We start from the raw sequence: 26,029 nt of genomic DNA, 5'->3' as shown, positions 1-26,029 counted from the left end.
GGGTTCTCGGCCATTGATTGGATAGATTGATACCAGCGCAGCCATTGGCTCCCACTGCTGTCTATCAAATCCAATGAGGTGTGGGGGAGAAGGGGGGGCGCGTTACAATCACTTTAAAGGAAATGTCCTCTTTTGTTTTATACAAAATTAAAAAGAAGGATGGACTTCGATACATTAGGGATTGGTTACAGAGAAAGGAGGACAATCGTTGTAAGAAGGAGGAGTTTATCTCCGTATGACACGCCTCTCATAATATTTTTGGTATAAAGTACATGTCGGAATGTCCTTATGAGAAACCCGCCGCACTGATCTGTCCGCCTAAATATTTCTAGTCCCTGAACATTCCCAACTCCGATAATAGAAATATGAGGGGAACATACTCCATAGAAACATCATTAACCCTTCCATCGACACTTCTCTTTTTTTATTTTTTTTTTTTTTTTTTTTTTTTTCCTTTTTTAGTTTTTCATATCAGAAAAACACAGATAACCCTATTTTTTTGGCTGATAATTTTTGGCAGCCATATGATATATTGGTGTGTCCCCAGTGTGTGTTTCTTTTTTTTTTTTTTTTTTTTTAGCATATTGATATGGGAGGGGGAAGGGAGCACCTGGAAAGGCAAAAAATTTAAGCTTTATCTCTAAGCACTTGAGGACCAGCCCCCACAGTTACACTGCGGCAGGTTGTGCCCCCCCCCCCCTCCCCGGGCGAATCGCCGTCGTGGTACCTCAGCCACTTTTTAAGAGCTGTAGGGGGACGGATGCACACACGCCCGCGGCGCGATGCCAGGGATGTCAATGTAAACAGACAGATCTCCGTTCTGTATTAGGAACAGCGATCGGTCTCCTCCTCCAGGCAGTTCCACCCCCCCACAGTGAGAAACACCTCCCTAGGGAACACTTAAAGGGGAGCTCCACCCTATTTTACAAGTTTTGCTCAATCACGTGCCATGAATGTATTTAGTTATAAACGGATATTTTTTTTTTATTTTGTACCTCCTGTTTTTGCAATGTCCTTCTCTGCTTCCTGTCTTCGTTATCGGCGGATATGGGCGTGTCAACTGCGGGCATTGCGCAATTTCCTTTGTACCTGCAATGTCTCCTGGGAGCTCCTGTCATTATTCCCAGGAGTCATTGCGGAGGCCTGCCGCGAGTTCTCACGGGATTTCGACGACGACGCCCACCCGTTTTGATGGCAACCCTGAAGTTTACAGCGCTGCTCACAGTAAACACTGAGCATGCGCAGGAAATAGTGGTGAATGCTGGGAGCTCAGCATTCACCGGATCCCGGAAATCCATGTTTGTGGGCTTCACATGCCCACAAGCAAGATGGGAATGGCCACGATCGATTTTTTTTTTTTTTTTTTTTTTTTTTTTTTTTTTTAATAAATATTTATTGAAAATGAAAACGGGCAGCACCTTTAAAAATACCGAAACAGTGAGTGTCAATTTAGGATTGTACATGTGGCTGAATGAATACTAAAAAAAAAAAAAAAAATAGGAATGGTCGCAGGGACCCCACTTTAACCCCTTGATCGCCCCCTAGTGTTAACCCCTTCCCTGCCAGGGACATTTATACAGTAATCAGTGGCTATTTTTTTTTAGCACTTATAGCTGTATAAATGTCACCGGTCCCAAAAAAGTGTGTCAGATCGGTCCCCCGCAATGTCGCAGTCCCGCTAAAAATCGGATTGCCGCCATTACTAGTAAATAAAAGTAATGTCATAAATCTATCTCCTATTTTGTAGACACTATAACTTGTGCAAACCAATCAATATACGCTGATTGCGATTTTCGGGTGTCTTTGAATTCAGCCCTCTGTAGGGTGATAATTTTCATTTCCATCAAACGATGTGACGTGTTTTTTCCAGTCCATACCAGTATAGATCCTACCGCATTACCCAGTCCATACCAGTATAGATCCTACCGCATTACCCAGTCCATACCAGTATAGATGCTACCGCATTACCCAGTCCACACCAGTATAGATATCCAGCATGAGATTTTTCCCTATTGCGATCTGATGTGTTTTCAAAGTGTTCCTTTCATTTTTATGGAGCGGTATATATGGCAGAGGATCCCCAGAGCACTACGGGTTACCTAACAATAAGATCACATTCTCCGCCGGCCTGTGTGTGTGTGTGGTGGAGACTTTATCCTGAGCACATTGCTGGAGGACAGAGAGATTTGTGAATTCTGTACAGTGATGGAGATCTGGGAAACAATTAGAAGATAAATGTTGCAATAATCTCCTCTGTATTAGTGATGGAGGTGTGAGGAGGAGGAGGAAGTGAAGCCTTTGTGGTTTCCTGGAGGGGATGTTTGAGTCACTTCTGCTATTCTGAGAACAGGAAGCTCTGCACTTCCCTCGCCGTTATCTGCAGGAAGCGGCTCCGAGGTTGTGGGCGGTTCTGGCAGAATTGCGGTTTTGTAGAAACTGCGGTGTGGCGCAGAGAGGAAGTCGTACCCGGGGTTGTCGGGTAGAAGAGGTTTTTGTAATATTTGAAGTGAAGAAATATTCCAGAGGTGAGAACTGAACTGTGGAGGGTCCTGTTGTTCCTATTGGCTGGTCAAAGGTTACATGGAGCCCGGACTGGGAGAGGGTGGTGGACTCCGATAATAATTTTTCTGTCATGTGATCCGTTACCCTGATCGAAGGATCCGGAACTGGTCAGATCCCGCCCACTACGCCTGATAACAATAGAAGCTTTGAAGCCGGCCATAGATGGTTCAACAAGGACCGGCCAACATTCGATTCGTCAATGGGCAAGGCTGGCTGTGCTGGCTAGTTAATCCATTCGTACATCGATCGAACTTCAGTACAACCAGCCTGTTTGGATTATTTTTTGTATGCGATCATGTGACCCACCGGAGCTCTTTTTTTTTCCCGCTCCAAATACTACAGAGGGAGGGGCCAAGATCCTCGCTGATGTCAGCCTCTCTGAGCGCTGCAGAGGGAGGGGCTGCTGACGTCAGCCGGGAAGAGAAGAGCTCCGGTAGGTCACGTGAGCGCCCAGCGGCGCTGTGAAATAAGGTACATTATATAATCTTTTTACAGAACAGATTACATGATTTTACAAGGACTTTAACTTGGGCTTATGTGCGGGGGTAGGGCTTATATTGCAGCCATACTAGAAACTCACGCTAGGTCTTATTTTCGGGGGTAGGGCTTATATTGTAGCATCCCAGAAACTCGCGCTAGGTCTTATTTTGGGGGGTAGGACTTATATTTGGGGAAACGGTACATATGCAGTCCAGCCTCTCTCCTCAGCGATCTGCTGGTGCCGGCACCCGCTGACCGACTTGTGCTCCGTCCAATCACAGCACAGCCGGGTTGCTGGCGGCACGAGTGCCCCCCTACCCAGAGGTGCCAGATCACAGTATTGGGTATGTTATCAGGCGCAGAAAAGCCGCTCTGCCTCTGCGCAAATACTGCGTTACATAAACGACCACCATTTTAATCTCCAGGGCTTCTCTGCTCTAAAAAAAAAAAAAAAAAAAAAAAAAAAAAGTGTATATGTATGTATGTGTGTGTGTGTGTATATATATATATAATCTTGGGGTGCTAAGAAATTTTCATACAAAAAAATACAGATTGTTACATGTAAACAAAAAGTGTCAGAAAAGGCCCGGACTGGAAATGGTTAATATATAAAGAATAATTTTGCACGATCGCCCCCTTTCCAGGGAACAAAAAAAAACAAAAAAAAAAAGTGAAAGGCAGCTTTGTACAAATGTGTCCAAAAATATATAAAGAATATATAAAGAATATATAAAGAATATATAGTGTGTATCAAAAATCTACCGATAATGACAATAAATCTAAGTTGTAACCAAATAGCTACATAAAGTATCTTCTGGGAAGAAAAGATATAAAAAGTGTAGCTGAGACTTTTCTTCTTCTTCTTTGCGATCCTCGGCTTGTGACTGTCACACCTCCAGACGGCGGGGGATTTACTAAAGGCAAATAGACTCGGCAATTGCTGCTCCAGAGCTTAGTAAATGAGCTTCACTTTGCCAAAAACATCTAATCACATGCAAGGAAAATAAAATGGAAAGAAAACAACAGCATTTTTTTGCTTGCATCTTCTGCCCTTGCAGAGTAGAGTTTGCCTTTAGTCAATCCCTCACCCCCCCCCCCCCCCCCCCCAACCCCCCCCCCCCCCCTGTATCCTTTTTTCTCCGACAACAATACAACCCCAGTGATGACATCATTATTATGTTGATGAGGGGGGAGGGGAGGAACCAGGGAAAGCACATGTTCCAGTACTTTTCAGTGTGTTTTTTTGATTAGTTTTACTGCAGTCCAATCCAGGAGAATTGCCGCATGTTCTACTTTTTTTTTTTTTTTTTTTTTTTTTTCTGGAACTGACTGACTGCACCAGTGTGAACAATGCCATTGGAAACCATATAACCTACTTTCCATGCGTTTTTGATGGTGTGAACTGGCCCTTATATGAGTTTACCATCAATGTAAATATTGCAGAACATATACAGCCTCATGCTACATAACTGAGCTCCATTTCATGCTGAGTAAACACAATTAATAATGTATCTTAAATAGAAAACTATTTTTTAGATTTTTACTCCTAAAGTATTTTATTAAAATAAATAAAAAATTGAAAACAAAACTGATTAAAAATCATCAGATTTTTGTTATTGATATAAAAAAAAATTTAGATTTTTACCCACCCTGGTTCACAGCCAAGTATTGCATCCTAACATGTTTCAGACAGTTGGGGTGTGTAAGGATGGGTGTGGGGAGAGCAGAAGTTGGGGGGGTTGGTCATTCATAGTACAACAAGCTGGAAGACCATCGGACAGGAACACCGGGGTCTGCAGGCTGGGAATAGAGGGGTCCGGTCCTGGTTGCGTACTGTGGAAGAATTGTGTAAATCATAAGAGCGGCTGAACAGCACGACAACCCTTCTGTCTGACGACACCCGTCCCGGATCTGGATTTTGGCTTTGTATCTCTAGCCGGTAAACGCCGGAGGAAAAGTACCTGTTCAAGTCTTTTGGAGTGAAACACATGATGGGTGGGGCCTGCGTTCTTGGGAGTTTGTGTGATGTCATTCAGGGATCAGAGTTTTGATCCCACGTTGGTCCTCTGGGAAGGATTAGATGTTGTGTTTTGGGAGGATCCCGTCAATCCTGCCTCGCCCTATGAATGAACTCCTCTACTACACACCCTGTAATACTAACTCGGGAGGGGCCCAAGTCATAGAGCGGTGTGTGGGTGGGTGTTGGCCCCCGAAATCCCAATGGGAGAGGCAGCTCTGTGTGTGAACAGAGAGAAACCCGAAACTGTATGAGCGGAATTCACCATCAGATCTTCTCTGATACATTGTATTCTAATTATAGCTCAGATCTTCTCTGATACATTGTATTCTAATTATAGCTCCGATCTTCTCTGATACATTGTATTCTAATTATAGCTCCGATCTTCTCTGATACATTGTATTCTAATTATAGCTCCGATCTTCTCTGATACATTGTATTCTAATTATAGCTCAGATCTTCTCTGATACATTGTATTCTAATTATAGCTCAGATCTTCTCTGGATACATTTGTATTCTAATTATAGCTCGGATCTTCCCAGGATACATTGTATTCTAATTATAGCTCCGATCTTCTCTGATACATTGTATTCTAATTATAGCTCGGATCTTCTCTGATACATTGTATTGTAATTATAGCTCCGATCTTCTCTGATACATTGTATTGTAATTATAGCTTGGATCTTCTCTGATACATTGTATTCTAATTATAGCTCAGATCTTCTCTGGATACATTGTATTCTAATTATAGCTCGGATCTTCTCTGGATACATTGTATTCTAATTATAGCTCAGATCTTCTCTGGATACATTGTATTCTAATTATAGCTCAGATCTTCTCTGGATACATTGTATTCTAATTATAGCTCAGATCTTCTCTGGATACATTGTATTCTAATTATAGCTCAGATTTTCAATGGATACATTGTATTCAAATTATAGCTCGGATTTTCTCTGGATACATTGTATTCTAATTATAGCTCGGATCTTCTCTGGATACATTGTATTTTAATTATAGCTCAGATTTTCAATGGATACATTGTATTCTAATTATAGCTCAGATCTTCTCTGGATACATTGTATTCTAATTGCAGTGTGGGGGAAAATAAGCATTTGTTCGGCTGCTGATTTTGCACATTTGCCCACTGACAAAGAAACGATCAGTCTATAATTTTAATGGTCGGTTTAATTATAACAGTGAGAGACAGAATTTTTGGGGTATTTTTATTGTTCTGTCTCTCACTGTTAAAATCGACCATTAAAATTATATACTGATCATTTCTTTGTCAGTGGGGCAAACGTGCAAAATCGACAGGGGAACAAATACTTTTTTTCCCCCACCGTATATCTCTGATCTTCTTTGGATACATTGTATTCGTAGTGTCGCCATCCCAACCTTGGTTTAGTGGTTGTAATGGAACCTCCCACACTGAGTGCTTCCGTCGTATACCGCTTCCTCCAGTTGAAAGACGGGTATTAGATATAGCCGCATGTTACAACCAAGAACCAGGCAGGACTTGTTTTGGCTATAAAGCTGGAACTGTTTTATTTGAATAAGAATACAGGCTTTTATACACTTGAGAAGGAGGTTACTGGCCACATTAACAATGACCCAAATATTTACCCAGAACATCACACAATGGTTTAGCTAACGAGGTACAGCTGACTCCTGGCTAATCCCATCACAGAGGATCCTTAATCCCCCCCCCCCGGGATGACTCGGTGCCCACCCAGACTATTCGGGTCAGACTTGCCGTCAGCGAGCTCACACATTACAATACACATTATCATCAATATAAACACGGCACACCTTCAGAGAACAGCAGGAGACCCCGGTACCAGACAGTCCGGCTCCCACCTACAATAGTCTGAGGCAAAGCTCATACAATGCTCCATCATTCTGATATAGTGGAATTAAAGTATCATAGATTTCTTGAGGGATATTGTTGATAAATATTACTGTCCCATCTGCAGTAATCCAAACCGCGTTCTCCATGTCCATTAAAGCATTTGCTAACGCAAAAGAAACCCAGATTCTGTTCCTTTAAAGCATTTTACACAGCACAGTGTTTGTGCTGTATAATTTGGACCCCTGCAACACCTAAAAAAGCTGGCTGATCCTGCCAGTTTCTCCCCTCCCCTATGCAAACAGACCACGATAATCATGGCTACTGAGCCCCTGACATTGTGGTCTGTTTGCGCCCCTCCGTCAGCCGCAGCCTGCTCTCCTGTGTCTGTCTCCTCTGTGCCCCCCCACCATCCTCCCCTCTCAGCATGTCCCCCCCCCCCCCCCCCCCCCCACTGCAGGAATAACCCATACTGAGTTCTGTATCCTAATAGAGCACCCCCCTGTCTCTGTGTTTCATGGAAAATAATACCTCCTTCGCCGTATCTCACGGCGGCTCCCGGCTATCACGTGACCGGCTGTGTCTCCTCTCTCCTCCTCGCGTCCCGCTGATGTCAGTGGGGAAACCTCGGCCCCGCCCGCTGCTTCTGCAAGACGGGCAGAGAGAAGAAACAGCTGGTTACATGAGAGCCGGGAGCCGCTGCAAAATACAGGGAAAGGTATTTTTTTAATAAAGCGCAGAGACAGGGGGGCACTGTATTAGGATACAGAACTAAGTATGTAAATGAATGAAAGTGGGTTAACAACCACTTTAAGTAGTTGTCCATATTTTGCTTGGTCACCCTGTGCCCTTAATAGACACAGGGTGACTTACACATAAGAGGGACATGGGGGGGCTGAAACAAAGGTTTCCCAGTTCTTTCCAAAAGCCCCTGTCCTGGCTAGATCTGTCACAGTGGTGTCGCCATCCCAGCCTTGGTTTAGTGGTGGTGGCGCCATCCAGGCCTTGCTTTTTGTGGTGGAGCCATCCTGGCCTTGCTTTTGAGGTGGCGCCATCCCGGCCTTGCTTTTGTGTTGACCCCATCCCGGGCCTTGCTTTGGTGGTGGCCCCATCCCGGGCCTTGCTTTGGTGGTGGCCCCATCCCGGGCCTTGCTTTGGTGGTGGCCCCATCCTGGGCCTTGCTTTGGTGGTGGCCCCATCCCGGGTCTTGCTTTTGTGGTAGCCCCATCCCGGGCCTTGCTTTTGGTGGTGGCCCCATCCCGGGCCTTGCTTTTGGTGGTGGCCCCATCCTGGGCCTTGCTTTTGGTGGTGGCCCCATCCCGGGCCTTGCTTTTGGTGGTAGCCCCATCCCGGGCCTTGCTTTTGGTGGTGGCCCCATCCCGGGCCTTGCTTTTGGTGGTGGCCCCATCCCGGGCCTTGCTTTTGGTGGTGGCCCCATCCCTGGCCTTGCTTTTGGTGGTGGCCCCCCCGTCCCGGGCCTTGCTTTTGGTGGTGGCGGCCCCGTCCCGGGCCTTGCTTTTGGTGGTGGTGGCAGCCCCGTCCCGGGCCTTGCTTTTGGTGGTGGCAGCCCCGTCCCGGGCCTTGGTTATTAGTGTCAACAACATAATCCTCTCTTTTTTTTTTCAGCTGATATTTAGTTTAAATATTTATGCTTTTTTTTTTTTTTTTTTTTTTTAATCTGTTTTGTTTATTTATTTGATTTGTAAATGACCTTGCGGTGGTTCGTGCAAGAAATGTGGTTTTAGTATCCTGATAAATGAGACTCGTTCTACAATTATATGTATACTTGTTATCTATAGGCAAAATGAATTCTGTTCAAAGGAGAGATAAAGCTCCTTGATTTTTTTTGTTTATTTTTAATATGGATTTTATTATAGATTGCTTTGTAGAATTTTATATATAACACTTTTGTTAATTTAAGTAATTGGTGAAGTTATCGCAGGATCCGTAGTCCTGTGGCAGAGAAGGAATGCTTTGGGTCCATAAGGGGTCTAAACCTGAAGGAGCCAAACAGGTTCCAAAGAAATCGGTTTAGTGATTGATTTTTGGGGTATTTCATTGATTTCAACGTTGAGCCTGGAGGAAGGAGATCATCGTATGAACATCTCCGCTGTGAAACGCTTTAAGGAAAAAAAAACTCTATAAATGGCCCACAGACCAGATTCCTCTCTCATTCGGTTTAAATGCTGAAAAGGGGAATATTTTCTCACTCTGCTGTGCGGCAAAATGAGATCCTGATGACAACATTCCAGCTGAGGAGGTCTGATTTTGCTGCAGAATCCCGTGGATTAAACTGACTCTCTGCTCTCCAGCGGATATAGATAGATATAGATATATTTTATATGCCATTTTATTCTCTAGGGTCTCTACTAAAAAAATTTGTATTATATAGATAGAGAGATAGATTAGATCTCTCTCTCTCTCTCTCTCTCTCTCTCTCTCTCTCTCTCTCTCTCTCTCTCAAAAAAAATATATATTATGAGATTAAAAATATTTTTTTTTTAGCAGCGACCCTAGAGAATAAAATGGCAACGGTTGCAATTTTTTATGTCATGTGGTATTTGCGCAGCGATTTGTGTTTTTGGAAAAAAAAAATACATTTTTTTGGGGGAAAAAAAATACACTTTCGTTGTATTTAATGCAAAAAGAAATACAATATACCCATTTTTGGTAAAATATGATGTTACGCCGCGTAAATAGATACCTATCATGTCACACTTTAAAACTGTGCACGCTCGCGGAATGGCTACAATCTACGGTACTTAAAGGTTATCAGTAGAGTTACAGGGGAGGTCTAGAATTATTGCTCTCGCTATAAGGTTTGCGGTGATACCTCACATACGTGGTGTGAACTCCGTTTGCTTTTGCAGATGCGACCTACTTATGTGTTTTTGCTTCCGTGAGCAGGAGGGGACAGCAGTGCTTTTAAACATTTTTTATTTATTTATTTATTTTTTTTACACTGTTGCATTTTTAATCATCTTTTTTTTATTACTATCACAAGAAATGTAAACATCCTTTGTTAGAGAAATAAGGGGTGACAGGTCCTCTTCTTGGAGAGTGGGAAGGGGGGGGAGCTATCGTGGGGACCCTGATGTAAGGGAGGACGACTGTGGTGGGGACCATGGTGTAGGGGGGGGGGCGCGACTGTGATGGGGACCATTGTTTGGGGGGGGACTGTGATGGGGACCCTGATGTGTAAGGAGGGGGGGGGACACTGGTGGGGACCCTGATGTGTAAGGAGGGGGGGGGACACTGGTGGGGACCCTGATGTGTAAGGAGGGGGGGGGACACTGGTGGGGACCCTGATGTAAGGGAGGACGACTGTGGTGGGGACCATGGTGTAGGGGGGGGGGACTGTAATGGGGACCATTGTTTGGGGGGGGGGGGGACAACTGTGATGGGGACCCTGATGTAAGGGGGGGGACTGCGATGGGGACTATTGTTTGGGGGGGGACTGTGATGGGGACCCTGATGTAAGGGGGAGGACTGTGATTAGGATACTGATGTGTAAGGAGGGGGGGGGGGACACTGGTGGGGACCCTGATGTAAGGGAGGACGACTGTGGTGGGGACCCTGATGTGGGGGGGGGGGACTGTGCTGAGGGGTTGGGACTGGGATGGGAACCATGGTGTGGGGGGGGGGGCACTGTGATGGGGACCTGAAGAGTTAAACAAAAGGCATCCAGGAGGCGACATATCGCCTGCAAGCCACCTGTCAGATGCCTCTGAAAAGTGATCCACCACGGATCATTTTTCCAAGAGGCGGTAATGATGGACACAAGTGTAGACAAGCCCTGTAAGTGCTGCCATGGCATCCATCCAATAATGATTTGTAGGTGATACACTTGGATGAGAGCCTTGGCAGCTCTGTAAGTGTTACATAATATTTCGTTTTATGTGTATTTTTTTTTTCTTTTCCCAGACAGTTGGCTCTGAATTTATTACATCATCATAACTTCATCAGCCGGTCCTGTGACTTTACATCATAATGTGACATTGTATCTGTTCATTATACAATAATATTCTGTATATTCATACTCGCCCCTCCTGGGGTGATGCCGGGTGGGGGGGAGGGAGCTGACCAAACACTCATCCGCTCTTCTCCCCAACTACCGTCTCACCTGGAAGCAAAGTGTAGAATGGCGCCCCCCACTGACACACATGTAGCTGGGGGGGGGAGGGACATTTTTCAGCAATGTTAGTGTTAGGCTGGAATTCCACTTTAATTGCTCTGACAGATTAAATTCCATGTTAGTAGATGTGATCTGTATAGAGAGACCCCAAAAATCTTCCCAACAGCTTCCTGTTGCGCTTCACTGAACTCCTGTCAGTCCTTCTGATGCCCCCCTCAGGCCGAACCCCTCGGGGTGTATTTTAGTTGAAGATTTGTTATTTTGCTTGAAAGAAATTGAGGAATGTTGTCTCTTTATAGCGGGGGGGTCTCCACACTGACCTGTGTGCCTGATCTACCCCCCCCCTACAATGCCATCTGCCCCCCCCCCCTACAATGCCATCTGCCCCCCCCCCTACAATGCCATCTGCCCCCCCCCCCTACAATGCCATCTGTCTCATTATATCTGCACAGATTAACTGCTTGCGGTGGGCCTGCAATGTACTGGGGAGGGTCGGCCTGCACAGGCAGAGCTACTGGTACATCACCGTCTGTCTACTTCCAGGTTTTGGCCCCTTAATAATTTATTCTCATCAGACCAGAGCACCTTCCTCCATACATTTTGGGAGTCTCCCACATGCCTTTTCGCAAACTCAAAACGCGCCATTTTGTTTTTTTTTTGCTGAAAGTAATGTCTTTCTTCTGGCCACTCTGCCATAAAGCCCAACTCTATGGAGCGTACGGCTTATTGTGGTCCTATGTACAGATACTCCAGTCTCTGCTGTGGAACTCTGCAGCTCCTCCAGGGTTACCTTAGGTCTCTGTGCTCCTCTCTGATTAATGCCCTCCTTGCCCGGTCCGTGAGTTTTGGTGTGCGGCCGTCTCTTGGCAGGTTTGCTGTTGTGCCATGTTCTTTCCATTTGGTTATGATAGATTTGATGGGGCTCCTAGGGATCATCAAAGAGTTGGATATTTTTTTATAACCTAACCCTGACTTGTACTTCTCAACAACATTGTCCCTTCCTTGTCTGGAGAGTTCCTTGGTCTTCATGGCAGTGTTTGCTTAGTGGTGCCTCTTGCTTAGGTGTTGCAGCCTCTGGGGCCTTTCACAAAGGTGTGTCTATGTAATGACAGATCATGTGACACTTAGATTGCACACAGGTGGACATCATTTCACTAATTATGTGACTTGTGAAGGTAATTGGTGGCACCAGAGCTTTTTATGGGCTTCATAACAAAGGGGGTGAATACATACGCACATGCCAATTATTCATTTTTTATTTCTGAAAAATAGTTTTATGTATATATTTTTCTAATTTTACTTCACCAACTTAGACTATTGTGTTCTGATCATCACATATAATTTAGATATGGACCTTGCCTTGTGCACTGGTCCAAATCATTTGGTAGAGGGAGGATTATGGTGTAGGGGGGAGGGGGGGGTTATGGTGTGGGGGAGGGGGGGATTATGGAGTGGGGGTTGTTTTTCAGGGGTTGGGTTTGGCCCCTTATTTCCAGTGAAGGGAACTCTTAAGGGGTCAACATACCAAGCCATTTTGGACTTTGTGGGAACAGTTTGGGGACGGCCCCTTCCTGTTCCAACATGACTGCCCACCAGTGCACAAAGCAAGGTCCATAAAGACATGGATGAGGGAGTTTGGGGTGGAGGAACTTGACTGGCCTGCACAGAGTCCTGACCTCAACCCCATAGAACACCTTTTGGGATGAATTAGAGCTGAGACTGTGAGCCAGGCCTTCTCGTCCAACATCAGTGCCTGACCTCACAAATGCTTTTCTGGAAGAATGGTCAAACATTCCCATAGACACCCTCCTAAACCTTGTGGACGGCCTTCCCAGAAGAGTTGAAGCTGTTATAGCTGCAAAGGGCGGAGCCAACTCAATATTGAACCCTCCGGACTAAGACTGGGATGCCATTAAAGTTCATGTGTGTGTGTAAAGGCAGGTGTCCCAATACTTTTGGTAATATAGTGTATGTGGAGAAGTTGGTTGTCAGGGATTGCGGACACTTTTTTCCATAAACTTTGCCCTCCATAAATCTCCACAGACGGCTTCTGATAGGAGATGACAGGTTGGCGGTTTTAACGGGCGGGTGGCATTGATCCGCCGCCACACCGGCCTGGTGACTTTCTCCTCTCTGTTTTTCTATAATCCATCTTGTGTTCAGTGACGTTCCCTTCATTCCCAAAAGGTAGTATAGGGGGCAGGATTTTATTTAAACAGACTGAAAACAATCCAGGTGCATCACAGCCCCGCCCCCTGCCAGAGAATACAAAGAAGGACCATATCTCTTTGTGGGGAAGCAGTAGTCTCTCTGCAGAGGTCAGGCCTCTAGCTCTGCAATCAGCAAAGCACATTCTCCCTGCTGAATGGAGAGTTCTGGCTCAGCAGGGTGTGTGTCAGACCTGTGCAGAGAGACCGCTGCTTTCTCATGGAGAACAAGAGTTCTTGCTTTTGCAGCACTTTCAAAGCATTGTCACTTTAATAGTTCATTCCATATGGAGACTGTGCTTCCTCCTCAGACTGTTCCTTCCTCAGACTGTTCCTTCCTCAGACTGTTCCTTCCGCAGACTGTTCCTTCCGCAGACTGTTCCTTCCGCAGACTGTTCCTTCCGCAGACTGTTCCTTCCGCAGACTGTTCCTTCCGCAGACTGTTCCTTCCGCAGACTGTTCCTTCCGCAGACTGTTCCTTCCGCAGACTGTTCCTTCCGCAGACTGTTCCTTCCGCAGACTGTTCCTTCCGCAGACTGTTCCTTCCGCAGACTGTTCCTTCCGCAGACTGTTCCTTCCGCAGACTGTTCCTTCCGCAGACTGTTCCTTCCGCAGACTGTTCCTTCCGCAGACTGTTCCTTCCGCAGACTGTTCCTTCCGCAGACTGTTCCTTCCTCAGACTGTTCCTTCCTCAGACTGTTCCTTCCTCAGACTGTTCCTTCCTCAGACTGTTCCTTCCTCAGACTGTTCCTTCCTCAGACTGTTCCTTCCTCAGACTGTTCCTTCCTCAGACTGTTCCTTCCTCAGACTGTTCCTTCCTCAGACTGTTCCTTCCTCCTCCAGGCTGTGCTTCCTCCTCCAGGCTGTGCTTCCTCCTCCAGGCTGTGCTTCCTCCTCCAGGCTGTGCTTCCTCCTCCAGGCTGTGCTTCCTCCTCCAGGCTGCGCTCCTTCCTTCCTCAGGCTGCGCTCCTTCCTTCCTCAGGCTGCGCTCCTTCCTTCCTCAGGCTGCGCTCCTTCCTTCCTCAGGCTGCGCTCCTTCCTTCCTCAGGCTACGCTCCTTCCTTCCTCAGGCTACGCTCCTTCCTTCCTCAGGCTACGCTCCTTCCTTCCTCAGGCTGCGCTCCTTCCTTCCTCAGGCTACGCTCCTTCCTTCCTCCTTCCTCAGGCGGCTCTCCTTCCTTCCTCAGGCAGCGCTCCTCTGTTGGGCACCACCTGGTGAGCTGGGACTTGTGAAGGACTTCTGTCTGTAGGAGAACTATGGGTCATGTGATGCATATGGATAGATGTGTAGTAGGGACTTCCCATTGGGACAGTGCAGGCCATGTGACGCACAGGGATAGATGTGTAGTAGGGACTTCCCATTGGGACAGTGCAGGCCATGTGACGCACAGGGATAGATGTGTAGTAGGGACTTCCCATTGGCACAGTGCAGGTCATGTGACACACAGGGATATGTGTGTAGTAGGGACTTTCCATTCGGGCAGTGCAGGTCATGTGACACAGGGATAGGTGTGTAGTAGGGACTTTCCATTGGGACAATCCCACTGCAAAGAGTATTTTTGTTCCACACCCCCCCCCCTCCTGGAATTCAGCTTTAAATATTTTATGTAGCAGTGTGTGTGGAGGGGGGAGGGGGTGCTGCACTTAGTGAAATGCTTGTTGATTTTGACAAGCCTCTCTGCAGCTGCACGAAGAAGTGCAGGATCTGGAGGAGGGGTTCTTTTCTGTCCACTCTGCTGAAACAAGGTTGGGGCGGAGACGAGGGGGTGCTGTAGCTGCACAAAGGTGCAGAATCTGTAGGAGTTCTGTCCTCCTCCTCTGTTGCTGACTGCTGGGACAAGGTGGGGGGTGGAGACGAGGGTCTGGTAGGGGAGTTCTGTCCTCCTCTGTTGCTGACTGCTGGGACAAGGTGGGGGGTGGAGATGAGGGTCTGGTAGAGGAGCTCTGTCCTCCTCCTCTGTTGCTGACTGCTGGGACAAGGTGGGGGGTGGAGACGAGGGTCTGGTAGGGGAGTTCTGTCCTCCTCTGTTGCTGACTGCTGGGACAAGGTGGGGGGTGGAGATGAGGGTCTGGTAGAGGAGCTCTGTCCTCCTCCTCTGTTGCTGACTGCTGGGACAAGGTGGGGGGTGGAGATGAGGGTCTGGTAGAGGAGCTCTGTCCTCCTCCTCTGTTGCTAACTGCTGGGACAAGGTTGGGGGTGGAGACGAGGGTCTGGAAGGGGAGTTCTGTCCTCCTCTGTTTCTGACTGCTGGGACAAGGTGGGGGTGGAGATGAGGGTCGCAGAGGGGAGAGCAACATGAAAGAAAGGTGAAGGTCCGCCTTAAATGGTTTGAAGGTGGGAGTCATGGATGTAAACATATGACGGATCCTGGGGGTCTAGCCTGCAGCCCTTTGCTGTTGCCTTGGGGGACCCTGTAGATTTTTTATTTTTTTTTTTATTTCAGCCCAGAGTTTGGAGTCCTGTAGGTAATGTGTGGCCCTTGGTGGGACCACCCTCGGGGCCCCCTATTTCTAGGAAGTTGTCCACCATAGATATAAGCTTCCCCTGTGCTCTCGGTAGTAGCGGTGAACGATGGCGGTTACGCTATCCTCGCCGAATTCCTCCAGCGGGCGGTTATGTAGGAATGAGTTGAGGATCACCTGGTGCCGCGAAGCCCCCGCTTCACATTAAGCCGGATGGTGCGACTCATTTACACCCGGCTCGTGTTCAATATTTTCATTTGCTGATCATTTTCTTCTAATTGCTTCTCTCAGGTTAATGGAAGTCGGTGTAAAGAGCGCTAATTGGGGTGTAATTATTCACTGCGAGTGTATTAGGCAGCAGGCGGCAGAGCCGGCGTTACTCTGGGGAATGCGGTGAGGAGACAACATTGAATTGTTTTCCTGTCTCCAAAGAATCTTCTCTGAAAACGTTGTCTGCGGAAATGTGAGACCTTCCCCCGCCAATAATAGAAGGGCGACCCCCTGACTCCCGAGAGAGGGGAGATTCCTGGTTTTGTCACATTTTATAAAATACTAAATCTTGAAATTCGCAGCTTTGTAATGTAGATTTTAGGTGAATGGAGCTGTAAAGATATCTCCATTTTACATAGAGAGGACCCGTGTGGTCGGGGCAGGAACCAGCTTCCATGATGGGAATAAATCACATTACATTCAGAGAAAAGCACATGTCCGATGTACCCAGCCTTCCCTCCCAGTAAGAGATCTCTGAACTCTCTGCAATGTGATATTAAAGGGGATCTCAGGAGGGGCCACAATTTCAGGGTCTATGGAGCAGCTTCAAGCAGTCCTGCACTCTTCTTGGTGGACCAGGTCATCAGATAAGTCAGAACACCTCTTGGGTGGCACTTGTTCCACCTAAGATTGTCTGCTACCTGTGAAACCACGAGTCCAGACCCTCCTTATTGGCTGTGGCCTGTGAAACCACGCTTTCAGACCTTCCTTATTGGCTCCAGCCTGTGAAACCTCCCCTACAGATGCTCCTCATTGGATCCTACCTCAGAAATCGCCCCCTTATTGCCTGCTGCATGTGAAATCACACTCCAGCTGCTCTTTATTGGCTGCTGCCTGTGAAACCCCATCTTCCATTCCTCCTCATTGGCTGCCACCTGGGAAACCACACCTCCAGACCTTCCTTATTGACGGCAGCCTGTGAAACAACCCCTACCGATGTTCCTCATTGGATCCTGCCTCAGAAACCACCCCTCGAGGTCCCCCCCCCCCCCTTATTGCCTGCTGCATGTGAAATCACACTCCAGCTGCTCTTTATTGGCTGCTGCCTGTGAAACCCCACCTCTCAGACCTCCTCATTGGCTGCCACCTGGGAAGCCACACCTCAAGACCCTCCTTGCTGCAGCTTCTAATGCACATGGTGAGAAGCTCACAGTGTGCGGTGAAATCAGAGCAAGCCATTTGAGTCCAGGGGGAGGAGCCATTACAACTGTGCAAGACTGAAGGGTAGGCCGGAGCTCAGATCTAATCTAGGGGTAGATGAGCTGAGCTTGGGATCCCTCTGCAGGAAACTGTTTTTGGTTCTACACTGTATATCTTCAATTGATGTAATAAGTTTGTATTTAAACAATGGAAAAGCATGATGGCGTCTCTTGAAATTGTCTTAACTGACCTTTCCTGTGTTCTCTCAGGTAACCTTTGACGATGCCGCCATTTACTTCTCGGAGGAACAATGGCAGAATCTGGAGGAATTCCAGAAAAAGATCTACAAAGAGCTCATCAAGGAGATCTACGAAACCATGCTGGCACTGGGTGGGTGTTCTTTTTTGTTTCTCTGTTTTTGAGGCAGAAATTGTTCAATTTGTTATTTGCAACATCCACATTTTTATACCAAGCAGTAGTGGTGACCCTTGGGCTACACCAAGCAGTAGTGCTGACCCTTGGGCTACACCAAGCAGTAGTGGTGACCCTTGGGCTACACCAAGCAGTAGTGGTGACCCTTGGGCTACACCAAGCAGTAGTGGTGACCCTTGGGCTACACCAAGCAGCAGTGGTGACCCTTGGGCTACACCAAGCAGCAGTGGTGACCCTTGGGCTACACCAAGCAGTAGTGGTGACCCTTGGGCTACACCAAGCAGTAGTGGTGACCCTTGGGCTACACCAAGCAGTAGTGGTGACCCTTGGGCTACACCAAGCAGTAGTGGTGACCCTTGGGCTACACCAAGCAGTAGTGGTGACCCTTGGGCTACACCAAGCAGTAGTGGTGACCCTTGGGCTACACCAAGCAGTAGTGGTGACCCTTGGGCTACACCAAGCAGTAGTGGTGACCCTTGGGCTACACCAAGCAGTAGTGGTGACCCTTGGGCTACACCAAGCAGTAGCGGGGACCCTTGGGCTACACCAAGCAGTAGCGGGGACCCTTGGGCTACACCAAGCAGTAGCGGGGACCCTTGGGCTACACCAAGCAGTAGCGGGGACCCTTGGGCTACACCAAGCAGTAGCGGGGACCCTTGGGCTACACCAAGCAGTAGCGGGGACCCTTGGGCTACACCAAGCAGTTCTGGACTTCTGCAGTTGCTGACTTTTAAGAAACTTTCTTACTAGTCCATGAAATCCAGCGCGGTATTCCACAAGCCCAATTCATTACAGGTCTTCTGATTCGTCAGGTACTCGGGAATTGGCAAACTTTCTGATCACTCACAGACCGCTCCCTACTGCGTGTGCACAAGATGACAGACTGCAAGGAAGACTGGTGATCCTGTAGCCTCCTGGGATGTGTAACGTGTATCCTAGGAGGCTGTGGGGGTGGGCTCATCCTCACCTAGGCCAGAAATGAAGTGGTGGGTGTGAGTACCGCCAAAGAAGGATACAAAAAAAATAAATGTGTAGCAGATTGGGGGGGGGGGGGGATGCATTGTGTTATTTTTGGGGGTGAAGGCTTTAAGTGATCTGGTCTTGCAGTGGTTAAAATCTTAGCTCTATCCTTAATAAAATGATTAGAAAGTTTAATTTCATATGCCAAAGCCGTGTCTGCTCTGTAATTCATAACAAACAGAAAAAAAATCTGTGCTGAAGAAATGCAACCAACATTTGTGATCAGTCTTCCTCCTTTTACGTGAGCAGGAGGTGGAAGATGCGGCATTCCTGCTGACAGAGTGCCTTAGCAGTTCATACATTCCTCCCAGCCGATTGTTCCCTTCTGGATACTGTAGCTGTATTGACCTGGAAAAGCCTTATGCCGCGTACACACGAGCGGACTTTACGGCAGACTTTGCCCGGCGGACGGGATTTCGTCTGACAATTCGATCGTGTGTGGGCTCTAGTGGACTTTGTTTTCCCAAAAGTTGGATGGACTTGAAACATGTTTTAAATTAATCCATTGAAATCGAATCCGATCGAAAAGTCCGCCGTCTGTATGCTAGTTCGATGGACAAAAAGCCACGCTAGGGCAGCTACTGGCTATGAACTTCCTTGTTTCAGTCCGGTGTACGCCATCACGTACGAATTTGACGGACTTTGGTGGATTGTGTGTAGGCAAGTCCGTTCATTCAGAAAGTCCGTCGTAAAGTACGTCAAAGTCCGCCGGGCAAAGTCTGCCGTAAAGTCCGATCGTGTGTACGCGGCATTAGTGTGTGCTTTTTGCTCCTTCCTCTAATGAATCCTTTTTGTTTCACAGGCTATCGCATCCCAAAACCAGAGATCGTGTCCCGGATAGAGCGAGGTGAGGAGCCGTGCATCGACAGCAGCAAGAAGCAGAAGCTGGAGGAGCCGCAGGCCGAAGCCAGTAAAGGTGACGGCAGTAAAGGTGACGGCAATAAAGGTGACGGCAAAGTCTTAACAAAAAACATTTCTGTGTGTCGGAGATTCTAGCTTACCAGTGCAGGTCATGGCTAAAGGTGTCCACATACTTGTGAACCGCACATAACCATTCCTGACAAGAGTGTGTGCTTCTGTAGACACCCTTCGTGTGGCTCTGTCCTGGGCTACAATGCAATAGTCTTTGGCTGGTGGCAGGTTGCAACTTACGAGTTAACCAAAGGGTTTCTGTAACATGTAACCCCTGAAATGAATGGGGGAAAATTACATTGTGCAGATGTTTAATCATCTTACCCCCATCTGCTTATTTATAAAGGGGCTTTAAGACCCTCATTTATGTATAAAAAGGCTGTGTGGCCCATAGTAATTGTTGGTGGTAGTTTTGTTGTTGATGATGGTGTTTGCTTTGGTGGTGGTGGTGATGTGTGTGGTTTTTTTTTTTTTTTGTTTATTTTGTTGGTGGTGGTGATGGTGTTTGTTTTTGTTGGTTGTTGATGATAGTGGTGATGGTTGCATTGGTGGTGGTTGTTTTGTTGGTGGTGGTAGTGGTGATGGTTGCATTGGTGGTGGTTGTTGGTGGTGGTAGTGGTGATGGTTGTGACGCAACGTCCCACACTCCGCTTGAGTGTTTCCATCAGTATATCGCTTCCTAAGTCTGTGGAACACGAGACCAGTGGATCTGGCTATAGTAACCCCCAAGAACCAGAAAATACCAGTCTTGGAGTACATCAGGAATAGCCTGCTTTATTTGAGATCTTACACAAAAATATATACATCAGGATGACAATACAAACTGTAACCAGAAACCTAATTAACATAAGCTATTTCACTAATCCCTTAAAGCAGCCGAGGTGACTCCATGCCCACCTGGTCATTGTTGTGATTAATCAGGATTTCACTACAGGTCAGACTTGTTGTCACCGAGCTTCACAAAGTAGATTCTACATTATCAGTATAAACACAGGACTCCTTCATACAATTGCAGGGTTAATTAGCACAAACAACAATGGGTGAAAGACTCTTAGAAGCCATACTAGACTTATTTACATATTAGCAGACCACAGACAGGTGGCTGGAGTTGATGACATCAGCATCTTCTAACAGTTTGTGTCCCAACAGTATGAATCCGTCACTATTTCTAATAGGGCATATACAGGGTTCCCAGAGTCTGTGTGTCTTGGGGGGGGACATGAACCTGAATCCAAAGTAACACCACCTCAAGGGTCCCCAGGCATACAGCTCGCAGAGCACCATTCCCCCAAATGCCAGGGCCCATAATCAGTAGGCAAGAGGCCAACATTCAGTCCCCTCCAAAAGCCTCTGTCCCATGTGAGTCCATCACAATGGTTTTGGTGGTGGTTGTGATGGTTTTGTTGATGGTTGTGATGGTTTTGTTGGTGGGTTTGGTGATGGTGGTGTTGATGTTTTTGTTGTTGGTGGTGGTTTTGGTGTTGGTGGTGGTTTTGGTGTTGGTGGTGGTTTTGGTTTTGGTGTTGGTGGTGGTTTTGGTGTTGGTGGTGGTTTTGGTGTTGGCGGTGGTTTTGGTGTTGGCGGTGGTTTTGGTGTTGGCGGTGGTTTTGGTGTTGGCGGTGGTGGTTTTGTTGATGGTGATGGTTTTGTTGTTGATAGTGGTGATGGTTTTATTGGTGGGTATGGTGATGGTGGTGTTGATGGTTTTGTTGTTGGTGGGTGGTGATGGTTTTGTTGGTGGGTGGCGATGGTTTTGGTGGTGGTGGCAGGGGGTGGTTTTGTTGGGTGGTTTTGTTTTTGCTACTATTTTACAGGATCTATATACATAGCACCAACAGTTTGCACAGCACAATATAAAGGAATTGAACACTTACTATACAAAGCAAGACAAGGGTTATGAGATATCCGCTCATGAGAGCTTACAATCTAAAGTGGAGGGGCAAGATCTAAAAGTTAAAAACTGTGAGGGGGTAAGCTGGTGGAGAAAGTAAAATATCAGTTCTTGGTTAGTGCTGGGATAGACTTCCTTGGATTGCCTAAGAATAAATGAAGTATGAGACATCCAAACTGATTAGGGTAGGGAGTTCCAGAGGATGGGAGAGGCTGTGGACAAGTCCTGGATTTGAGCATGGAGCAGGAGGTCTTGGGAGGAGTGGAGAGGAAGGTTTGGGTGATATTTGGAGATGAGGTTGGTGATGTCCCTAAGGGAAGAGTTGGGGATGGCTTAGTGTATTAATTATTTTTAATCTTTATTGGGTGATTGGAAGCCAGTGGAGGGATTGGCAGAGTCGGGTGGTGGTTGCTTATTTTTAGGAAGGTTGATATTTATAAGTAGTTGTCATTCTTCATAAATTTTGGGATTTTCTCAGTCCCTTGTTGTCATTCTTAAACAGCGTATTGAGAGAGATTTTGGGAAGGAAGCCATGGAAAGTTGGCCGATTCGTTTATAATGTGTTTTTTTTTTTTTTAACAGATGCCGGGCCGGTGATTAAAGTGGAACGGGAGTCTCCGGAAGCTTCCATCCATGTACCCCCCAGCGAGATCACCTCGTCCCAGGAACGTAGCGGAGCGCAGTGCGCTCGGTGTGGGACGTGCTGCAACAACCAGTGTGGGATGGGCTATCAGTGGAACACGCCGGGGATGTACCCGGGACCCCCGCCAGTGGATAGTAATCATAGAAAACAGTTTGTGACCCCTTCACCGACATACTTCAATGGCAGCCCCATCTCTCCAGGATACGCCAACAGAGGAGAGGGAATGCCACACCCAACTTCTCCTATGGGGTACAACAATATGGGAATGGTTCCTCTGTCTCCCCACTATCCCGTATACAGAAATGTCGGGGATCCCCACACCACGTTTCCGTTTCCTGAGAGACCCCCGAATTCTATGTTTGGAAATTTCGAAGTCAATCAGCCAACGCCGATGGGCCCTCCAGCAAGTCACATGACAGGTATGTGTCCTTCAAGGAAATCCCTCTGTAATTTCTGTACGATGAGCTGCTGATGTATGTTTATAAATCCAAAGCCAAATTCTACATGTGGGGGGCTTTGTGATCCTGTCCTGAGAATTTCTGGGGTTCAGTCACTCAGACATTTCTGTCCCCCAATTCCTGCACCTTCACCCCTCAGATCACCCCAATTCCTGCACCTTCACAACCTCAGATCACCCCAATTCCTGCACCTTGACATCCTCAGATCACCCCAATTCCTGCACCTTGACATCCTCAGATCACCCCAATTCCTGCACCTTGACATCCTCAGATCACCCCAATTCCTGCACCTTGACATCCTCAGATCACCCCAATTCCTGCACCTTGATTTCCTCAGATCACCCCAATTCCTGCACCTTGATTTCCTCAGATCACCCCAATTCCTGCACCTTGATTTCCTCAGATCACCCCAATTCCTGCACCTTCACGACCTCAGATCACCCCAATTCCTGCACCTTCACGACCTCAGATCACCCCAATTCCTGCACTTTCACAACCTCGGATCACCCCAATTCCTGCACCTTCACAACCTCAGATCACCCCAATTCCTGCACCTTCATGACCTCAGATCACCCCAATTCCTGCACCTTCATGACCTCAGATCACCCCAATTCCTGCACCTTCACAACCTCAGATCACCCCAATTCCTGCACCTTCATGACCTCAGATCACCCCAATTCCTGCACCTTCTCCCCTAACATCACCCCAACTTCTGCACCTTCCCCCCCTAACACCCCAATTTCTGCACCTTACGTCCTCAGGTCACCCCAATTCCTACACCCACACACTTCAGATCACCCCAATTCCTGCACTTTCACACTTTAGATCACCCCAATTCCTGCACCTTTACACCACAGATCACCCCAATTTCTGCACCCATATACCTCAGATCACCCCAATTTCTGCACCCTCTCATCTCAGATCACCCCAATTCCTGCACCCTCACACCTCAGGAGTCTCCAGAAGATTCCATCCATGTACCCCCCAGCGAGATCACCTCGTCCCAGGAACGTAGCGGAGCGCAGTGCGCTCGGTGTGGGACGTGCTGCAACAACCAGTGTGGGATGGGCTGTCGGTGGAACACCCCAGGGATGTACCCGGGACCCCCGCCAGTGGATGGTAATCATAGAAAACAGTTTGTGACCCCTTCACCGACATACTTCAATGGCAGCCCCATCTCTCCAGGATACGCCAACAGAGGAGAGGGAATGCCACACCCAACTTCTCCTATGGGGTACAACAATCTGGTATACAGAAATGTCGGGGATCCCCACACCACATTTCCGTTTCCTGGGAGACCCCCGAATTCTATGTTTGGAAATTTCGAAGTCAATCAGCCAACGCCGATGGGCCCTCCAGGAAGTCACATGACAGGTATGTGTCCTTCAAGGAAATCCCTCTGTAATTTCTGTACGATGAGCTGCTGATGTATGTTTATAAATTCAAAGCCAAATTCTACATGTGGGGGGCTTTGTGATCCTGTCCTGACACTTTCTGGGGTTCAGTCACTCAGACATTTCTGTCCCCCAATTCCTGCACCTTCACCCCAATTCCTGCACCTTCACCCCTCACATCACCCCAATTCCTCCACCTTCACCCCTCACATCACCCCAATTCCTGCACCTTCACCCCAATTCCTGCACCCTCACCCCTATCATCACCCCAATTCCTGCACCTTCACCCCAATTCCTGCACCCTCACATCACCCCAATTCCTGCACCTTCACCCCTCACATCACCCCAATTCCTGCACCTTCACCCCAATTCCTGCACCCTCACCCCTCACATCACCCCAATTCCTGCACCTTCACCCCTCACATCACCCCCAATTCCTGCACCTTCACCCCAATTCCTGCACCCTCACCCCTCACATCACCCCAATTCCTGCACCTTCACCCCTCACATCACCCCGATTCCTGCCCCTTCTCATTTCAGGTCACCCCGATTCCTGCCCCTTCTCATTTCAGGTCACCCCAATTCCTGCCCCTTCTCATTTCAGATCACCCCAATTCCTGCGTCTTTTACACCTTGCCCCCCCCCCCCAATTGCTGCACCTTCACCCCTCAGCTGTCAGTTGCAGTCCAGGGGGTCCTCCATCGGGTCCCGGTTGGTAATGTCCATACACACACAGATGTGCTCCATGCCTGTGACTGCGCTGTCATTATTGACTTCACAAGGTAAAGAGATCACTGCAGCAGCTTCTCCTTCCTCCTGCTGATCGATCGCATTCCCTGTCACTAAGAACTGACAACACCCCGACCCTGTGTGAGGAACGAGGCGGTTCAAACACCGCTATGGTGAATCACAGAGAGGGGGAAGGGAGGCTGATGTGGGACTGAAGGCGCGTCTTCATGGAATGATGTCATAATTCAATTGCTGGCAGAAAAAACAAATTGGTGATCAGTCTGATCGTTTCCTGGGAGGATGTTACAGTGCCTTGAAAAAGTATTCATACCCCTTGACATTCCCCACATTTTGTCATGTTACAACCAAAAACATAAATGTGTAAAATTATGATTTTATGTGATAGACCAACACAAAGTGTCACATAATTGTGAAGTGGAAGGAAAATGCTACAAATAAATATGTGAAAAGTGTGGGGGGGCAGGGGCATTTGTATGGCGCCCCCCGGAGTCAATACTTTGTAGAACCCCCTTTCTCTACAAGTCTTTTTGGGGATGTCTCTACCAGCTTTGCACATCTAGAGAGGACATTTCTGCCCATTCTTCTTTGTAAAATATCTCAAGCTCTGTCAGGTTGGATGGAGAGCGTCTGTGAACAGCAATTTTCAAGTCTTGCCACAGATTCTCAATGTGATTTAGGTCTGGACTGTGACTGGGCTATTCTAACACATGAATATGCTTTGATCTAAACCATTCCATTGTAGCTCTGGCTGGATGTTTTGGGTCGTTGTCCTGCTGGAAGGTGAACCTCCGCCCCAGTCTCAAGTCTTTTGTAGACTCTAACAGGTTTTATTCTAAGATTGTCCTGTATTTGTCTCCATTCATCTTCCCATCAACTCTGACCAGCTTCCCTGTCCCTGCTGAAGAAAACCATCCCCACCACATGATGCTGCCACCACCATGTTTCACGGTGGGGATGGTGTGTTCAGGGTGATGTGCAGTGTTAGTTTTCCCCCACACATAGCGTTTTGCTTTTAGGCCAACAAGTTGAATTTTGGTCTCATCTGACCAGATCACCTTCTTCCACATGTTTGCTGTGTCCTCCACATGGCTTCTCACAAACTACAAACAGGACTTCTTATGACTTTCTTTCACCAATGTCTTTCTTCTTGTCACTCTTCCATAAAGGGCAGATTTGTGGAGAACACGACTAATAGTTGTCCTGTGGACAGATTCTCCCACCTGAGCTGTGGATCTCTGCAGCTCCTCCAGAGTTACCATGGACCTCTTGGCTCTTCTCTGATGAATGCTCTCCTTGCCCGGCCGGTCAGTTTAGGTGGACGGCCATGTCTTGGTAGGTTTCCATACTCTTTCCATTTTCCGATGATGGATTGAACAGAGCTCCGTGAGATGTTTAAAGCTTGGGAGATC

At 47.5% G+C, this 26,029-nt stretch overlaps 1 protein-coding gene across 2 annotated transcripts in view; it reads left to right on the top strand.

The window, feature by feature from the left end:
• Positions 1 to 26,029, top strand: part of LOC141145669 (uncharacterized) — a 49,036-nt gene that overhangs the window by 10,880 nt on the left and 12,127 nt on the right. Inside the window, exons 2-4 of one of the 2 annotated variants that reach the window (XM_073632514.1) lie at positions 17,390 to 17,510; positions 19,375 to 19,503; positions 21,958 to 22,437. In XM_073632514.1, coding sequence (XP_073488615.1) covers positions 17,390 to 17,510; positions 19,375 to 19,503; positions 21,958 to 22,437 — 730 coding nt within the window. Of the gene's footprint in view, positions 1 to 17,389; positions 17,511 to 19,374; positions 19,519 to 21,957; positions 22,438 to 26,029 lie in introns of both variants that reach the window. The other variant, XM_073632513.1, reaches the window with a different exon arrangement.

The sequence above is a fragment of the Aquarana catesbeiana genome, linkage group LG05 (assembly GCF_042186555.1).
Source record: "Aquarana catesbeiana isolate 2022-GZ linkage group LG05, ASM4218655v1, whole genome shotgun sequence".
Taxonomy (NCBI): Eukaryota; Metazoa; Chordata; class Amphibia; order Anura; family Ranidae; genus Aquarana; species Aquarana catesbeiana.
This window is presented reverse-complemented; position numbering and strand designations above follow the sequence as displayed.